The 18,547-nt window shown below is 35.8% G+C and overlaps 1 protein-coding gene across 7 annotated transcripts in view; it reads right to left on the bottom strand.

Moving 5' to 3' along the window:
- Positions 1 to 18,547, bottom strand: part of tnn (tenascin N) — a 55,089-nt gene that overhangs the window by 18,135 nt on the left and 18,407 nt on the right. For all 7 annotated transcript variants that reach the window (XM_028021376.1, XM_028021375.1, XM_028021378.1 and 4 more), the window contains exons 2-8: positions 13,688 to 13,885; positions 13,313 to 13,513; positions 12,779 to 13,153; positions 6,548 to 6,681; positions 5,892 to 6,021; positions 2,437 to 2,619; positions 1,636 to 1,725 (exon numbers count right to left, since the gene is read on the bottom strand). In XM_028021376.1, coding sequence (XP_027877177.1) covers positions 1,636 to 1,725; positions 2,437 to 2,619; positions 5,892 to 6,021; positions 6,548 to 6,681; positions 12,779 to 13,153; positions 13,313 to 13,513; positions 13,688 to 13,883 — 1,309 coding nt within the window. In that variant the 5' untranslated portion in view covers positions 13,884 to 13,885. The remainder of the gene's footprint in view (positions 1 to 1,635; positions 1,726 to 2,436; positions 2,620 to 5,891; positions 6,022 to 6,547; positions 6,682 to 12,778; positions 13,154 to 13,312; positions 13,514 to 13,687; positions 13,886 to 18,547) is intronic.

Raw genomic sequence — 18,547 nt, 5'->3', positions numbered from 1 at the left:
CAACATCAACTTAGAACAAACCTCAGCTTTTATACTACTGAGACAATTAGACTGTAATTCATTATTTAGTGATATAATGGCGCAGAAAAATGCTTTTCGGAGACCCATTATTCTTGGGTTCCTCCTCAGATTCCTTCTTTAGCTCACCTCCTTGTATATTTTGGCTTATCATCATATACGTATTGATCAATCACTGCCTCAACATTTTTATCACATCTTCAAATACTTTCATTGCGTCACTTACCGACTCACATTATTTGAAATATTTGTGCTTGCTTGAAAAAATATTTCCTCCTTTATACTTCTTTTATCTCTCATTATTGAATAATCTTGCTGTCTGGAGATGAACAGCATGTTTACCGAGATAAAAGGTTAGTTCTCCTTTTGCGCAATGCCAGTCATCATGAACTAACTGCAACAGCTCTGACAAACACAGCTGAGGACTATTCTCTTCAATCACTCCTAAGCCTGTTCGTGTTACACCTAAAATGAAAGATTGTGGCTACTGGAGTGAAGACAAGCCACTGCCTGTCTGCTGTAGATTAGAGCGTTTGCACTCACATGTGCACTCAATTACTGCACATGTAAGTGGCACATTCTCACTGGAGGAGGAAAAAAAAAACATCAGCAAAGACAGGAATCCATGAGTATCTGTCTGGCTTCATAAGATGAGAAGGAAGTCTTTAAAACACGCTGCTAAGCCAGATGACTAAAAATCATTAAATCGGCTGCTGCAGAGTTTGAGAAATGAAGAGACATCAATGTGGAGACTGCTTTTCTGTATTTTTTTTTCCAACCAAGTAAGCTCAGAAGGTGGTTGATAGAGAAGCTGGAGGAGGAGTACGAGACAGAAAAAGAGAATAATGAGAATAACCGGAGATCTGTCGTGCTGTGTTTAGACCATGCTGAATGTCAAGAGCAGTTGTTAAAGTGAAGATAAAAAATAAATTCCTCCTCACGTACTAAAACCACTCAACACAAGCAGAACAACATGCTTAAATACAGGAATACCAGATGGTATCTGTAAATCACAGACCCCCTCACCTCAACCATCAGGGAACATCTTTTGGTCTCTACATTCATATCGTGTTTCTTTTCAGTGACCGAGCTCACCACAACCATTACAGCTTGTCCAGATGATTAGGTAGTAAATTCCAGCTCTCTATCACTAACCCATAATTGTACTTCCTAATGGCCAAATTCATTATATTGTTATTACTGGCTGAGTGTGGAAGCTAATAGCAGGTTGTATCATCTGGTTCATCAGAATGATGTATGATTGATTAAGTGTTGCTCCTTTTAGGCCCTGACCTCTGGTGAATTACAGATGTCCTGAGAAGAATGACGTGTTGTCTTTGACTGCACGCTACTGAACACTAAAGGGAATGCGGTTATGCTTTTTGTTTCTGCGATGCATCTCAATACCACATGTCCTGGACGTATCATTTATCATTTAAAGTGCAATCTTCATACAGTCATCTACTCTGTCTCCAATCTTTCAGAAATGCATTCCCAATGAAAATGGTGCCAGAAAGAAGTCAATTTCAGGACCACTGGGTTCACTGTCTGCTCTCTGGTAATACCAAAAGGTCATATCAAGTCAAGCTGCTCATGAATGCTGATGCGTTTTCTGACCTGTGACACCAGTTGCAAAAGAAGCTTTTCCTTTGGTGTTCCCTTTGATGGACTGCACAGAAATTTGATACTCTGTTCCGGGATACAGACCTGCAAAAAGGCAGATTTTCTTTTATCATTATTTACAAACTAAAATGGAAAGCGTTTGATTTCTTTAATGGTGTCTTGCATGTCTGAATCACACCCAAAAAATGTGCAAACAAGATGCTAAGAATAAAGATGTTTAAGGATTTAAAAGCCACAATCACTGAACCCATTTAATGTCATTATCTACCATTTTGACTTGGTGTCAGTACTACACATTCCAGTAATAATAATAACAATAATAGTAGCTATTATTATTATTATTATTATTATTATAGATGTCATTATTGACACACCATATTGGAATAAAGTGCAGAAAATAAGATAAAATAAATGCGATTCTTGGTCCTATACTGTTTACATTGTCTGGTCTTCTGTTTGATATCCTTTATACTGACTATCAAATTTTGATTGAATCCAAATTTTAAGAGCAATTTTGAACTTAACTTTTCATTTTGTATTTTTGTAGATATTGATAGATAAAACTGTGTCATTCATCATAATATGCCTATAGTTTTTAAGAAACCTTCACTTTTGCCATTTTCTAAACAATAATTCCAAGGTAATGGGTTGAAATTTAAGCCACAAGAGATTTAAAAGTTAAGTAGTCAGACTATATTTTTAAGCAATGTAATATTGGCACAGCTTTAACGCCTCACTTTGAGAGTATTCAGCATTGTGTCTTCAAATTAAGCTCACACTCTCGATATGACTTACCCACAATAGTGTGCTTGGTGCGTGCTTCTTGACTCTTCTGAACATTCAGCTCCTCCTCCTGTCCTGACGGGTCAGTATGTGTCAGTCTGAAGTAATCCACTTCTGCCTGCGGGTTCTTCCAGTCCACTTGGATGGAAACCTCTGTCTGGCCAATGACTTGCATATCATCAACAGTTGAGACATCTGGAAAGTATACAACATTTGATAGAACTGGTTGTGCAGTCAAGAGCCTCTCTAACAAAAGTCTTCATTACGCAAAGAGTAATCGAATGCATGTGCTCTGGTCAGTCCCCAGTTGTAGTTGATGCTGATTGCTAGTTGATGAATCCTGAACATGTGACACAAAATCTTACTAAGTATTTTTGGCCTACTTTCTAGTGCAAATATTTTAGTGCACTTTAAATAAGACAAAACTAACTTACAAGTAACTTTTCAGCAAGGAATACAAGCTTGATTTAAGTTAATAATTCCTAAAATAGATGAAAAGCTACTTATTCCATTGACAGATTATTTCATTTACAACATGTTAAAATGTCTTGTTATATGTTAAATAATCTTTTTAAAATTGGCACTTTTTCCATTTAAAAAGCTCAATCATTTTATGAATTATATTTGAAATATATAAAAGTACAGCAAAGGTATGGATGGCACAGTTATGTGACGATAGTTAAGGGTTAGGGTGAGAAAAAAAAAGAGGATAATTTCCTCATTTAACACAACTTTTATAAACCACCCAGCAATTATCTTAAGTAACTTAAATTAAACCTGCTATGTGACCCCTGAAAAAAAAACATTTCATGGCCAAAGGGTGTGAAGGGTTTGTTCAAAAGCTTAGCTTAAAACTCAACATGAACAGACTGGTCATATCGTCAATGTCTTTACAATGGACTGAATGATTTTCACACAGGTTAGAAGAAAGATACATTTCTTTGAGAAACTTTCAGATATCAAAAATCTACAGAATTCATTTGGTGAAGTTAGAAAAGTTACAAAAAGTTATTTGTATCACATAGTTTTAAATGGCAATCAGCTTCAGGTTTGAAGGCAATAAAATAAATTTTTGGATTGAACTAGGTAGAAACAGAGAAACAGACTAGTGATTGTGATCCAATGATTCTAGTCTTGATTAGTGATTGCAAAAAACTGATATTTATTATGTATTTATCATTTTTCTCTTTTCTGTTGTCTTCTAAGAAAAACTGGATGATTAAAGTCTTCAGATTGGTGCGTTGGTCTCAACTAGCCCTTTTTTGAAAAACAATTTTGTTTACAGAGGTTTCATAATTAATTTTATTTGTTTTTATAGTTTTGTTTATTTATTTTTGATATTTAAAATGTCTTCCAGTTCCAGTGTTAAATATTCATTAGAATTTAAAATTTATTGATCTTTGAGAATGTGTTTTTGCTTGCATTATTTTACAATTAATATTATATTACTTGAAAATAGTCCTAACATAACGATATTATCATTTATCTCAATAACATCTGGGACAATTTATTGTCCCATAAATGTTATTGTGATGGGCCTAGGTACAATATATTTAAAATAAGTAGCATGGATGTAATAAGAGCATTGTTTGTTGTTGTTTTTTTTTGTTTTGTTTTCATACAGTTCTTATAACCCCATCGTCTATAGTGTGAAATTACACCCAGACAAAGACTAAGACTTTTGCACACCTTTTTCATAAAACAGGGATAAGAAATAATTTCATTTACAGATGGGAACCAAATGACAATAGAGATTTTTTCCCATGGCAAGGACATACCTCTGGATTTATAACATATGGTGAGAAAAGATATTATAAACATAAAACAAAACAAATGAAAACGGTTAGCATAGTTTATGTCTGTTTTTTTCCCTTTTTTGTTTGTTTTTTCAAAAGGAAATGGAAAAATATTCACTTAAACCCTCCTTTTAAGTAGACCATCGTTTGAAGTTGAAATGAAAAGTATGTAACCCGCGCAAGGTCTGCCACACATTGTGTCTCCTCACACAGCAACAGGCCAGATGATGCGGTGTTTTCGAGTGGATAAAGCCCTGAAGTATGGTGCTTTTTTTCCCAGCAAACCAGCCGAACCACACAGCATAATCCAACTCATCTCCTTCCTTCTCATTAACCACATAAATCCAGACAAGAAATCCCTTCCTCATCACATCTGTCTCCTACCACATCTGTGAGTGGCAGTTTATGGTAAATACATCCATGCAACAGTTTCCTTGGAATTACCATAAAATGTAATGCCTAACATGCCAGGGCCTAATGAAACACTTAGTAATTTCAAACTTGCTTTAAAACACAAAATATGGAGCTTGATAAGTAAAAGATGACAGAAAAAAAGACCTACTAAATCTACAGCATATATTTATTTATCTATATGTAAGAGTTTGACATGTATGCAATTTATTTATATCGTTTTTACCATCACAAAGTTTTGAAACTGGTAAAAGTCAGACTTATTAGCATTTCAAGATTTCAAACTTAAAATTTTTAAAATAGCATTTATTGTTGCAGTTCTAGTCCTAAATTTATGTAAACTTATCACAGGCAATAATGTCACAGCACTTTGGAGTTTTTGATGATTTGTTTGCAGAGATTGTTCAACCGGGTTGGTAATGTCCATGATTTTTAAAAGCGAGAATTGTGAGCACAAACTTGATTTCATTGTGGATTTTCTCTAACCCACACAGTAAAGCTTTTCTTACTAATTATTAACCAGCTTTATCAATTCCAACCCCATTTCTGATTCGTCAGTGCCCTGACGGGACACACATTTCAGCCCACTTTTCAACTATCAAGTTGATTAATCTAAATATAAATAGCATTAATGTTTTTCATTGTTTCAACTTTTTTGTCTCATCTGAACATAAAATGTCTGTTTGCAAATGCAAGTAGCCAGGAATTTCAGCAGAGGTTGAAGGTATCCATTTTGAATCAGGTGGGTTTATCTTGATCAGCACACCGAGTCTCCCTCTAGACATTCATACTGTCGTTCCAGGATTTCCTAGCTTCATTCTATTGTTCCAGGGTGGTTCTTCAAGTCTTTTTTGGGTCAGACTATTGAAATTTTGGTACAATTGAATTTTCAAATAGGAAAACGATCCCAAACACAGATCCAGATTTTGAATGAGAAAGCAGGCCAAAGCATTTAAAACCTCCACTTCAACCCTTTTAAAAATGTATAAGCTTTGACCAAAAGCAGAAATAAAATCTAGCAATTATGAAAAAAAAAAAAAAAACACTAAGAGTCACATAACCAGCCAAAATGATGCAAAAAGCTTATTAATGGCTGACAACAAACATATAACCAAGGTGCACTTTGGTAAGGAACATTTAATTAGTGAGTGTGTAAAATTTTGACAGTGTGGAAAAAAAAGCACACAAAAAAATATTGTGTAGACACTTCTGGATTTTAAAAATAGCTATAGTTGTATATATAGTAAATGTCAATCTCACCTGTGGTGGCTTCAATCATATCGGCCTCACTCTGAATCTTTTTGATGACAGCATAGACTTGGACCATGTAGGTAACACCAGGTGTGAGTCCCGTAATGCGGTAGGAATTCTCTGAGTTGGAAATCCGAACCTGAGATACAGTTACAGAAAAGGAGGCTTGGAATCAATGCAGGAAGATAGAGTTTACACCGTGTTCCAAATTATTATGCAGATTGGATTTAAGTGTCATAAAGATTACATTTTTTATTGTGCTATTAAATTTATAGATGGGATTGTGTGTCAGGGCTCTTTGAATCACTATAATTAATTTCAGAGAGCTGGGTTGATTAGTTTGTCTGGTGAGCTAAAGGAAATCTACTTATGACAAGGTGTGAAAACATTAAATGAGTCATAAAATGTTTAGAAAATCTGCTGTGCATAATAATTTAGAACAGTGCATTTTGAGTTTTTTATTTTTGAAACAAATACTGTTCTCATGGGGAGCTTTGATCAGTAAAATTTGATTTATACTGTAATAGTTCATGACTTGAAAATTATACTGACCATCATTTGCATTAACCATTTAAGAAAATCTGAGAAAATATCACTTGCATAATAATTTGGAACACGGTGTAGTTTGATATGAAACAAGAAAAGAAGCCACAATAAAGACGTACCTCCTCTATGGCACCCTCATCAAATTTGGGGTGATAAGTCAGCATGTAATACTCTGCCCCTTGGACAGACTCCCACTCCACCAGGAGAGAAACATCCGTCACTTGGACCAACCTCAGACCCTGAGGTGTGAGGACTAAAAAAGAAACAAAACAAACAGAGGTCAATTCCACTGGCTAACAGTACTTTTTACTGTTCTTTCCCTTTCTATCACTGTGTTTTCAATATTGAGTGATGTTTTCACCGTCATGGCACAACCAATGCAAAAGTAGCCTATTGCTAAAAGCTGAGAAATCTAATCATGCTTGAAAGATACTCTGTTTTGGTGGTTTTACTTCAAAAGGGCAATGTGCTTCAGTGGAAATTTTGCAAAAGGTTAAAATACAGGGACATAAACAGCTTTAAAGGGATAAAAAGGGCATATTTTGAACTAATTTTGTCTAATGACAATTAGAATTAATTGCAGGGAATGAATTTATACCTTGTGGTATTCCACAAGGCAGAATCATGAAGTTTTTTTTGCTTTTTTGAAAAAATAAGTGAGTCTACCCCTTTCCATGCAGTAGCTGTTAGTTAATACCCCTAATACAACTCAAAGCAAAAGACAAAGAACACCTTTTATTGCACACACCCTATAACACACTGCGGGGTTGTTGTTTTTTTTGCGTGCCTCAGACTTTTCCTTTTCACCTTGACATTCCCTTTAACACGGCACCTCTATTGATGTTGGATTAGGTTCAATTGTACCCACACACGAAGTTGCAGATCTGTCTGTGCTTATTCTTTGCAACTTCAGGGCCAAATACCTTGAAGTGACTGAAGGTTTGACATGGCTGACCTGCTACTGTGAACATCTAAATTGTTAATCTTTCTGTTGTGGAATGGAAATCTGTTTGTTTCATAATATCTCCCTGCTTTAATGTTCTGGTATATTCCTTAATGCAAACCACTTGCAATACCAACTCAGTTGGTATTGAATCAGGGAAGAAAAAACATTTCTTTCCTGATTCAAGTGCTTCTCTTGAACTGTTTATGGTAGCAAGTCGTTTCCATCAAGCTTATGCCATGTGAATGGCTGATTCACTATTTTTGTCAAAGTAAAATTAAAACGTACCTAATAAAGTGTTCAGTGAGTTTATGTAATTAAATTGACAATTTTTTCTCAGATTCTTTGAGAGCTTTAAAAAATTTACTCTCTCAAAAGAAATCCTAATTGCAGAAAACTTTAGTTTTACCATTAAACAATACTGAAACCATGCAATCTTGTGATGGATTTTAAGAATTAAAGTATTTACTATTTCAATGAGTTTTTAAATGAAACCACTTAATGGATTTTCACATCTTTCAGTATCCATCCTGTGAATAAATTCCTGCATTAAAAGCACAATGACCTGGGGATGGATCTGGGCACAAATTAATAAGAAACCAGAAGATATTTTAGAGAGCTTGAAAGAAGTGCAAGTTGAATTGTACCAGTTGTTAGATTGACAGCTACAATAGCCAGCAGCCCTGAAGTAGCTCTAATTTAAGATTCTCATAAAAACACACACCTTAAGGTCACAGAGAGAGAGTTAGTGTTTGTTCTCCCAAGTCCTTTCTAACAGGAGTTTTTTTTATTATTATTTCAAAAAAAGAAATGATGAATAAAACATTAGCCGTAGTTTAATGTATTTATTTAAGGACCAGGACTTCAATGTACACTGAATGGTGTTCTGAATATCTATACCAGTACCCTGCAAATTTAAATAAGGTTTTTTTTTTTTTTTCTGTACTCAATTGTACAGTGTACAGCAAGGTGGAGAAATGGTTGTTCTGTGTTTTATGTGAGCTTCTACATGCGTTTACTCCTGGGTCCAGGCTCAGGTAGATGAAAATCATGTAAAAGTTGTTTTGTAATGTTTTTTCTGCACATTCACTAGTCCAATTTAGATGCTACTCAATGACCAGGTAATATGAATAATCAGATTTGTCTTAGTCTCTACATAAACAATTTCAGACTGCTGGTGTTAATTTGTTTGCAAGTATATCTTAAAATAATAATGAAACACTTCTAAAGGAAAATTCCACCAGAATTCCTGTTTAGAGGCTTTAACAAAGCCCTAAAGACATTTCTTAGGGTCATGGTAAACACATGACCTTGTGTGACTGGAAGGCAGCTGAAGGATGGCTTGTCCTTCGAGAGAATACCCTGCAGGCTTAAGGATCTCAGTACCTATGGGCTAAAGAACTGGTTAGCTGTCAACCTCTCAGTGAAGGGAGTTAAATGGGAAGGAATCAGCGCCTCGCACAACAATAGATACACCCTCTAATTTCCATGATATTCATTAAGCTTGGCATTTAGAGGTATTCTAAGTGTTCTAAAATCTTTAAATTTGGTTGTAATCTTTGTAAAATATAGATCATGTTATCTGGTAGAATGAGGTATGCACCATTGGAATTAAATTTAAACAAATGTACATCTTGTTAAAGGTACAGTAGCTTTCATGACAAAACACAAGAATTACCATGTTTTCTTTTAACCTTGACTGCAATGTTGTTTGCATTACTCATGCAACATATTTTCTTACTGCCCCTTGTTTTAAAGTCAAATGTTCAATAACCTAAAATCACTAACAGCTTTTCAATATGGGACGTTTGTCATGCAAAAGATGATATTTACAAAGACTTTTCTTATGCCATAGTCTGCATGAAATACAATACTTCGATTATCCTCTGAATGCATCCAAGGAGTAATCTGTTATATTTTTTGTGTGATGATGGAGCATGTCCGTTATTGGCAACTACTTGTTATTTCGTCAACATTTCCATTTTTTTCCTGGCTAGGAGGCAACAGATCTCGAACCTATTTTCACTGAAACCCTTTTCCATTTTGTTGGTATCTTGTTACATCTGTCTTGTCTGAGACATTAAGCAGTCCTATCCAGCAGTGGCTTTAGTCCTTAAAGGGGAGCTCCTGTAAAATAGTTTAAAGAATTTCTTGGAAAATTAAATCAATTAGAATTATTGATTATAATTGATGACATAAAAGATCACAAATGCTTTTAAAAGTTCTTGTTACAAAACTTTATGACAGAACTGTCTGACGACATGAAAAGAAAACTCCCCAAAGCTAGGCTAGTATTTGTTGTCTCTTACTACTCTTTTTACAAGTTTAAGCTTTTTAAACTGTAAACCTTAAAGTTATTCGTTTCACAGAAAGTCTGATTGTTATCTTATATGTAATTGAATGAGAATCAGTATTGAAAATCAAACTTTTTTTTTCCTTACTGAATCCAGACTTGGAACATGATAAAAATCCATTTCCATACAAAGACCACATAGGAACCCGTCTGTCTGGCTTTAAAATGTTTCCTCATTTTCTCTGGACATTTCTGATAAAACACCAACTATGAGTTAAATGGCATTTTTAAAACTATCCATCCCATAATAATGGTTTAAGTCAAGTCTTGGCAGTCTGAGTCCTATTCATGACAGATGGGATGAAATTGTTTTGTAGATGCTTTAATTGTGATAGAAATGTTCCTGTCAGATAGTATTAAATATTATATATTTTACCATCTAATCAACCATATGTCTAATATAGTGTGAGACATCTGTCTGTGTTTGCTTACTGATGTAACTGAAGAGTTTTACCCTCATGTTGCTCATTGTGTAAATTGCTGTAAGGAATGCCAGTATGCATAGAGGATATAAAGCAGTTTCAGCCTGGTGGTCCAGTACTTTATGGCAGTGCAGTTTACTTTTGGGTTTGTTTTCAGGGTTGAAGAATTATGTATTAAATAACTCTTAAATCCACAATAGTCCTGAGTGTTTGCAACATATAAAGAAAATCAGTAGCTGTGGCATTTCTAATGAAGTGACATTCCAAGGGAGCACAATTTCACCTGTACTGTACAGTGCTGTCAGAAGAAGGTACTTGTATTGGTGTATAAGTATCTTCATATAGCATGGATTGTATTTATCTTTTATAGAAAAACTGTATGAAGTCCATGTCTCCTTATGACATTCCTTTTTCTTGACAATGCGTTCTGCTGGATTGAAAAACTCCTGAGCAAAAGTCCGGTTGCTGCAGTCATGATCGCAGTGTTTGGGAAGCGTTTGTCCTTCCTATCATCCCCCCCATTTCTCTCCCTCTGTGTGTTCTCAATGTTTTCCCATCAGTCTTTTAAAGTATGCAGGTGGACTTGACATTGCCAGCAGCTACCTGACAGAGCTTGTTTTCATTTCCTCCTCACAGTGCATCATTCTCTGAACTCGTCACGAGACTGTGTTTTTTAGACAGGTAACACTAAAGCTGATAGAAATATAAAGATTCTGAGATCAGGTTATATTCGTTTATTCTTGCTTGCTCCTCGTCTGTTTTTCTCTGCTACAAGATTTCTGCCAGTTTAACAGATTTTCCCTTTCTGCTGGTCTGGAAGGACTTGAGCAGTACTTAAAGTCTGCCTGCAAAACCTGTGTCAGCTGGGTATCCTGATTAATACTCGTAGGATTGGAGTGCAGTCCAATTTTTTTTAAACTTTTGTTCAAAACTGTGTTTTTGTCTTCACAATCATAGGCCTTGCATATTATTTTATTGATCTATCAAATTTGGACTGGAATTAAGATTCTTAAGAGCTTTGCATCCATAACAATGGTGATCACAGTGAAAGACTGTATTTGTTGCTGCAGCTCACTGTCTATATGTACAATGTTACCTTCACCTAATACTATCCTGAGAAAACTGTCAATGTTAGGAGAGCTATGACTTTGACATAACTCACTATACCAATGTATGCCAACCACTTGGTCCTTGCAGATGAGCATGTGCCCCTGTTTATATGATTTATTGCAAAGCTGCACAACCACCTTCTACTCAGAGACAGTTTTTATGATGGTCCCTTTGGGGGAAAGAAGAAAAGATTATAAGTGCAGTTTTTGTATCCTCGTTGTCAGTGTGAGATAAATTATCCACATTGGGAAAACACCAAATTGCTCATCACTGCATTTCTTTAAAAAAGTCTTAGCCATTGCTGATTTATTGCTGCTGATGATATGACCATTTGTTATTGTTATCCATTATGTATTTGGCATCACCTTCTGACAGGGACCATTATTGTCGTCACCAGCATGTACAGCCAAAGCTGTCAGAAAAATCTGGGTTGTGAGCAATTGTGAGCAGAGAACTCTAATGCAGTGATTTTCAATCCAGGTCCTCGGGACAAACAATCAGATGTTTTCTTGAACCAGCACACCTGAATCAAATGAATGCATTACCTGGTCAGTATGCCATCAAGTCCTACAGAAGTCTGGCAATTATCTGTTTATTGAAGTCACTATAGAGGCAGGGAAACACCTAAAACATGCAGGCAGAGAGTTCTGAAGACCATGATTGGAAACCACTGCTCTAGTGGACCATAACGAGCTCTTAGGCCACATAGGCTTTACAATCAAGGGAATAGTTGAGTGGACATGCTGTACCAACCCATATTGGTACAGCATGTCTGTACGAACATACTGCACCAACAGCTTTTCTGTGTTCAAGAAATACTGATACTGCAGCGCCATAAAATGTTCATAAAGTTTATAATATCAGTGATATCAGCAGCAATTAGCACACACCTGGTGGAACTGTGCACATGCTGAGCTCCTTATAAATGCTATTTCTCAGTGAAACACTGGTGCAACCATTACTAAGGGAACAACCAAGAGTTTCTTAAAGAGATAGAAGCCTAATTTCAAGGAAAGTCAAATGTCTTTTAAGTCATATATGATATATAAACAGCATTTTATAACCACTGAAGGTAACAGTTACTTATTTATGCTATAAAATGGCACTATGTGACTGTAAAATACATAATACTGCCCCTTTAATAAAGTATTGGGTTTTGGATTTGGCATTATTTTATTTTAATTTAACCCTCTAGCAATCATGAGATGCAAGGCCATTTGGATCCCACAAACTTTTTAGCCTTTGCGCAGCAGGGTTGCACTGATCTCACATGTGCTTTTCCAAAATTTTTTGAGGGGGTGTTACTATTAAGTAAACAATTTGACTATTTGACAGGTCTTCAGCTTTGGTCCATAAAAGCCCGCCTTAATCTGTAAGAAACTGAACTGCTAAATGTCGGGCTGCAGATAACTTGTAATAATAGTATTTGTACTAGCACAGGCTAATTGCTGATATCTTGAGAAATGTATTTAAAACATTTGAAATTTAACATGTTTTGTGTTTATCATTTGAAATGCCTTACCTAAAGAACAATCCTCTCCATAGAAGCCTTCTTCACAGACACATTGACCATCCACACACTGCCCATTGTCCCTACAGTCATTAGGACACGTCGGGGTACTGCAGTCTTCACCGGTAAAATGAGGGAAACACACACATTTTCCATCCCTGCACTCCCCCTTATCATTGCAGTCACTTGGACATGTCAGCTGGCTGCAGTCTTCTCCTGTGTAACCCTCATAACATACACATTTCCCATCTACACATCGGCCATTGTCGTTGCACTCATCAGGGCAGGAGGAGACAGAGCAATCAGGGCCTTCCCATCCTGTGTTACAAAGGCAGCTGCAGGTGTCTTGCTGGTAGGTACCATGACCACTGCAGCTTGTGTCTACACCTTAACGCAAATACATGACAGAAGAAAACACTGTTGATAGCTGAATGTTATAATTTATCTTGCTCAAACTGAAAGTTGAAGTTGAATGGCCATTTAATTCAGGTGGAATAGCTGACTGCTTATTCCGGCTGCTTAAATGCATTGTTTGTGAATACTTACCTGCAACACTTCCTCTCCCACAGCATCCTTGAGTGCACTGGGTCTTTAGGTAGGTCACTTCTTCTTCCAGTCCATTGATTCTGTACAGTAGGTCTTTGAAGCTTTCTGATTCCTCACAATTACACTTAGGTGTTTGCAGCCTAATGTTGTGTTTAAAGATGATGTCATTTTCTCCATTGGTTATGGTATCTTGTTGCAGACCTACAAAAAATGACACTTTTCAGGTTTTGATGCCAATTAAAGCACAATGTAAAAATGTTCCATCTAACTGCTTTAAATATGTATTTACATTGCATGTTACATTCTAATTTCTTCTGTAATTGTTGTAAGCTGCCTATGCGCATGGTTTATTTATGTTTGTCTCATCTGTTTGACCTGTCTTGTGTGTTGGCAGACGTTCCACGGTGCAACTGGAACTTCCTGGGATGTCAAGCTTATAGATGTGGCTGAAGGTGAGTCCCTGTTCTGTGCCAGAGGAATCTGGCTGGTTGTCTATGCAGCACACATGGTGTGACACAGTGCAAAATATAATCAGCAGGCACAGGGCCCTCCACAGGAGTCCAGTGCTCATTTCTGCAAGAAAAGATGTGTTATTTTTTTTTCTTATTTAGTTTCCTTTCCTGCCACAAAATAGACCTCCGGTGTCTACAAATTACATTAAGTATTCACAGACTGCTTAAGCAACTTTCAAGCCTAAATGTAAATGCAGAAAATTTATTTCACCTTGAACATATTTTTATAACCACACATATTTTTCTTACCAAGTTTGTCTTATTCTGGGACTGAAGGTACAAGTTCGTTTTTTTGTTGTTGTTGGTTTTTTACTGTAAAACTAGTGATTAAAAATGCTTAGCTATTTCCAGGCTATAAAAATGTGTCATAAAACATTACACCATGAAATAGTAAAATGGAGAAAATTTTGCTTTGCACCAAAAGTCATTTTAGTGTTCCAGGATATAAAACAATATTGTAGTTATGTTTCTGCTGATGCATGTTAAAGTTGCTTTTTTGTTGTTATTGCATTTTAGCAAAACCTCTCCCTTTTTTATGTTAGAGTGGGGTGGTCACTCTACTTCTCCACTACTTGTCGTACCAGGAGTTCTCTTTTCCACTTGTTAAAATTTATCACAGCTTTTCTGTTCATTGTATTTTACCCAGAAAAAATATACAAAAGTTATGGACTAAACCAAATCACACTGTAATAAACCCATTCCCTGGCCTACTGAACACCCATGGTCAATCAAATGTTGTTGGACTGAAAGCAAATTAGGAAAATCTCATTTCGGCGTGAGGGCAATCACTACACTGTGCCTTTACTACCCTTCAAACAGAGTCTACCCTACCTACACCTTTCCAGGTCACCCGGAAAAGATGTGTTTTGTTTACTCAAACAAAATTAAACAAAACGCACTAAAAGAAGAATGATTATTTTGAATTAAGTCTTCATTGATGTAAGACTATCAAAAAACCAACTCTGAAAAGGCTTGATTTAATAAGCTTATAGCATTTAAAGGAAGATTAAAACTACCTCAGGATAGACTACTACTAACCAATTGATTCCAGTGGTTTTTAATTTTGATGTATTTGTTTTCTTCAAATGATATCACTGGAATAGCCTACCAAATGTGGAACAGCTCACAAGAAAATGGAGATATTTGTATTCATGCTTCACTGGACCAGAACCCTGAATCTTGAGTTTGAATTAGGTTTTCTTAAATTGTTTTCAGAGTTCAAACTCGAGTCAGGAAAGGACATCTATTTAAAAAACAAATCATAAACTCTAGTATACTCAGTAGGGCGAACAGCTGTTTATTTAATCTCAGGAAATTTGAGCCATGAAGTCATTGCGCATGAGTGGGTTTTGTATGTGCTGATGCACCCCCTCCACATTAAAAAGCATCAGAATATGAGCAGTCATCACTTAGCCAGAGATTATTTTGGGTTGAAGTATGAAATTTGCTTGTTCAGGCATTTGCAAAGCTGCAGAAAGGGCAGAAGCTCTTCTAATGATGTCATTACATGTAATGACAGTGATGTCATGTTAACATGAAACCTTGTAGCGGCTTCCCCCCAAAAAACCCAAATAACATGGTTTAAAAGGAGTGCACCTTTTAAAATCTTCAGAAGGTTATTTTGGGTTTTGGTCTGTATTTAACCTTCTGGTAGAAAAAAAAAGTTTTAAACTGGTGGAGACTTCTGTATTGAGCTTGTGTGGTCTAGAAGAAACACGCTTCCAACAGATGTTGTTGGAGGACAGATGAGTAATAAATGTGCATTGGTTGTCAAATAGAAGCTACATATATATATGGGATAAAGTGTTTCTTTAGTTAAAATTAAATAATGGCTGAATGCTGCAGAGTAAGTCTATAAAACTGCAGGCGCAATTAAATTATTTGTATAGAGGCGTAGGGGTAAAGAAAAAAAAAACCTCCTTAATTTCAGGTTTCAATTTGACTTACTGTAAAATCTTGATAACATCGATTAATTTTAAATAAAGTTATTGAAAAGATCAAACTCCTTATTCAGAAAACCCAGTTGTCTAAACAAAGCTTCCTGCGTATAGGTTGGGAGAACATCTGGAAAAGTTTGAAATGAGATGAGAAGTAAGTGTATAATAGGATTTAATACAGGCATATCTTTGGCCAGATTATAAAAATGTCAACAACTGGACATAAATTCAACCCATCTTTCATTCACTATCATTACATGAGTTGGGGCAAACCCTCTTCACGAGGGTCTAAAGAAATCTTACAGTATGCCACTTTCCTGAAAACTGGACACAAGTTGTTTTCCTCCGTTTGCATATGAATCTTAATTATGGTGATTTACCTTTTTGATGGAAGATAAATAGATTTGTATAAACATGAGTTCAAAACAATATTTTGTTGACCATTTTGGGTTATTTTCAGACTTATAAACTGTCCACAAAATTCCACCTATGAAATATGTCAAATTGTTTTGATCAAATGCCAAATTTTAGCAATGTTTAAAAATTAGAATGTGGAAAAAAAAGAGAGTAAGGACATTCAAGTTAATCAGCAGACAGTAGCCAGATGATAGACAGAATAGCGCAGTTCAAAGCTCTGCCAGACAAAGAGCCTCAGTGGCCATGTTTGCTGCTCCCTGTTGAGGTTTTATTTATTTTCAGACCCTTTTCTTGTTTCTCTTAGAGAACATAGCACTTTGACTATATGTGCATAAAGCAAAAGGGTGCAACTGACAGAAAATGACAGAAAGGGGAGACGTATGAAGGCATGAGTGGAGAGAGGAAATGTGTGGCACTCAGTGCTGAGATGGATGTAAAGACTGAAGGAAGATGAAATGGAAAAATAGTCCTCAAACCTGATTATGAGTAACATGGAAAATAAATTAACACCCCCACCCACAAGAAGTTTGAATTTCAATGTCTGTGTCAGTCAAATTTGGAGAGGAAGTGCGGGTTGCAAGAGCCATGCTTCTAACATATTTTCTGGGCTAAATAAAGACAAAGAATGATAAGCGAGTCATTTATAACTGTTAAGGACATCCAGTGTATGAAAAGAGTATATAGTTGACAAATATGCAAAGAATTATTAACATCCTGACAGTATCACTATATCTATATAAACAAAACTTTATTTACATTTTTGTCTGAGGGTAACATGATATATACAGAAAAAAACCTCTGCTCATTAAACTGTAAAACGTTACTGGAATTCAAGATTTCTTGTTAATATATTTGAGGAAAAATGGGGAGAAAATATGTATATTTTTGCTATTCTTACAAGAGGTTTAAAGAAAGCAAAGCACCAAATTCCAGCTAGAGAATCATTGGTGAATGCAACTGATGATGCAATTAGCAACAATATAAATAAATGAAATCTCTGTCTGTACACCAAGTAGAACAAGAAAGCAGTGCACAGTTGCATAAATAGTCCGTCATGACCCAAAGTGGTTCAAAATGTTTTCACACAGTTTCTGGATTCGTTGGATGCACTCCAACGGACCGGCAACATAAACATATTAAACATGTTTGATTTCAAGGTCTGAAATATTGTTAATGCAAAGAAAATGCTGTCATTCTGAGACTGGAGAAGACAGCAGGGAAACAATGTGGCTTTTTGTCAGAACAAAGCTCACTTTGACTGCATTTAAAACTGGCTTTCAATATAAACAAAGTAAAATTCAGCATGTCTAAAATTCCTGTTAAAGATTCCTTCCTGATAGTAATTTCTACACCTCTAATCAATGTGTCGTTATTGGCCTGTAAAAATGTTTGTTGAAAACACATGTTCTTTAATAAGGACAGAACAGGGACTGGGTCCATGGGTGCACAGTATGTGAAAGTAGACATTCACAGCTCAAAGGACCAGAGGAAGAAAAGCCCTGAGAGTAATATTTTAATGAACAGGAGCCCACAAAGCGTCAGAGAATTCCTTGACTTTTGAAAACGAATTGACACTCCTTTACTGTATTCTACATGTATATTCACAAATTTTATTGTATTTCATAGGGACACTGCATTAAAAAGACAAAAAGAAAAACACAGAGAAAAAGATAAAAATAAGAACTGCTCTGCTAACAGACTATTCCATCTGAGCTAGAGGAGCTGAATCTCTGCATCTCCTCCAGAGTTACCATGGGAATCTTGACTGATTTTTAATCCCCAGCATAACCCAACTCTTGTTAGGTTTGTAGTTTTTGCATCCTCTTTTCATTTTTATGATGAATTCAACAGCACTGTGTAAAATATTCAGAGCTTGTGATTTTCTTTTAGAACCATACCATAATTTAAATATCTAACTCTACTGTATATAACTATCTAGATACATTTTACAGTATTTTAGTGATATTGGTAGTTTTCAATAACTTTTATTTAGGGTTAACAGAGTAAAGGGACTGCATACAAATGTACACCCCACTTTTCAGATTATTGTTTCAAACATGATTAAAGTTTGTAGTTTTATTGTGAAATAATATGTAAAAGGTTCAGTGGCATGGACTTTTATTTTTACAAGAAAGTGTCATGGAAACAGACAGAGAAATATAATAGAAGAATTATCTGCTCTTTCCATTTCCTTTCCTTTATATGCCTTTCCTTTCCTTGCTCACTCTTTTCCTTTCCTTTCCAATCTGCAAATTGCTGACAAAACATGGAAAGTAAACTGATCAAATGCAGCTCAGAGCAATTATCGTGTGTGAGTGGAGCTCACATCTTCATGATCCCGTCTGCCGTCTGTTACCACACAGACCACA

This window comes from Xiphophorus couchianus, chromosome 6 (assembly GCF_001444195.1).
Source record: "Xiphophorus couchianus chromosome 6, X_couchianus-1.0, whole genome shotgun sequence".
Taxonomy (NCBI): Eukaryota; Metazoa; Chordata; class Actinopteri; order Cyprinodontiformes; family Poeciliidae; genus Xiphophorus; species Xiphophorus couchianus.
The sequence above is the reverse complement of the archived record's forward strand: the minus strand, read 5'-3'. Positions and strand labels throughout refer to the sequence as shown.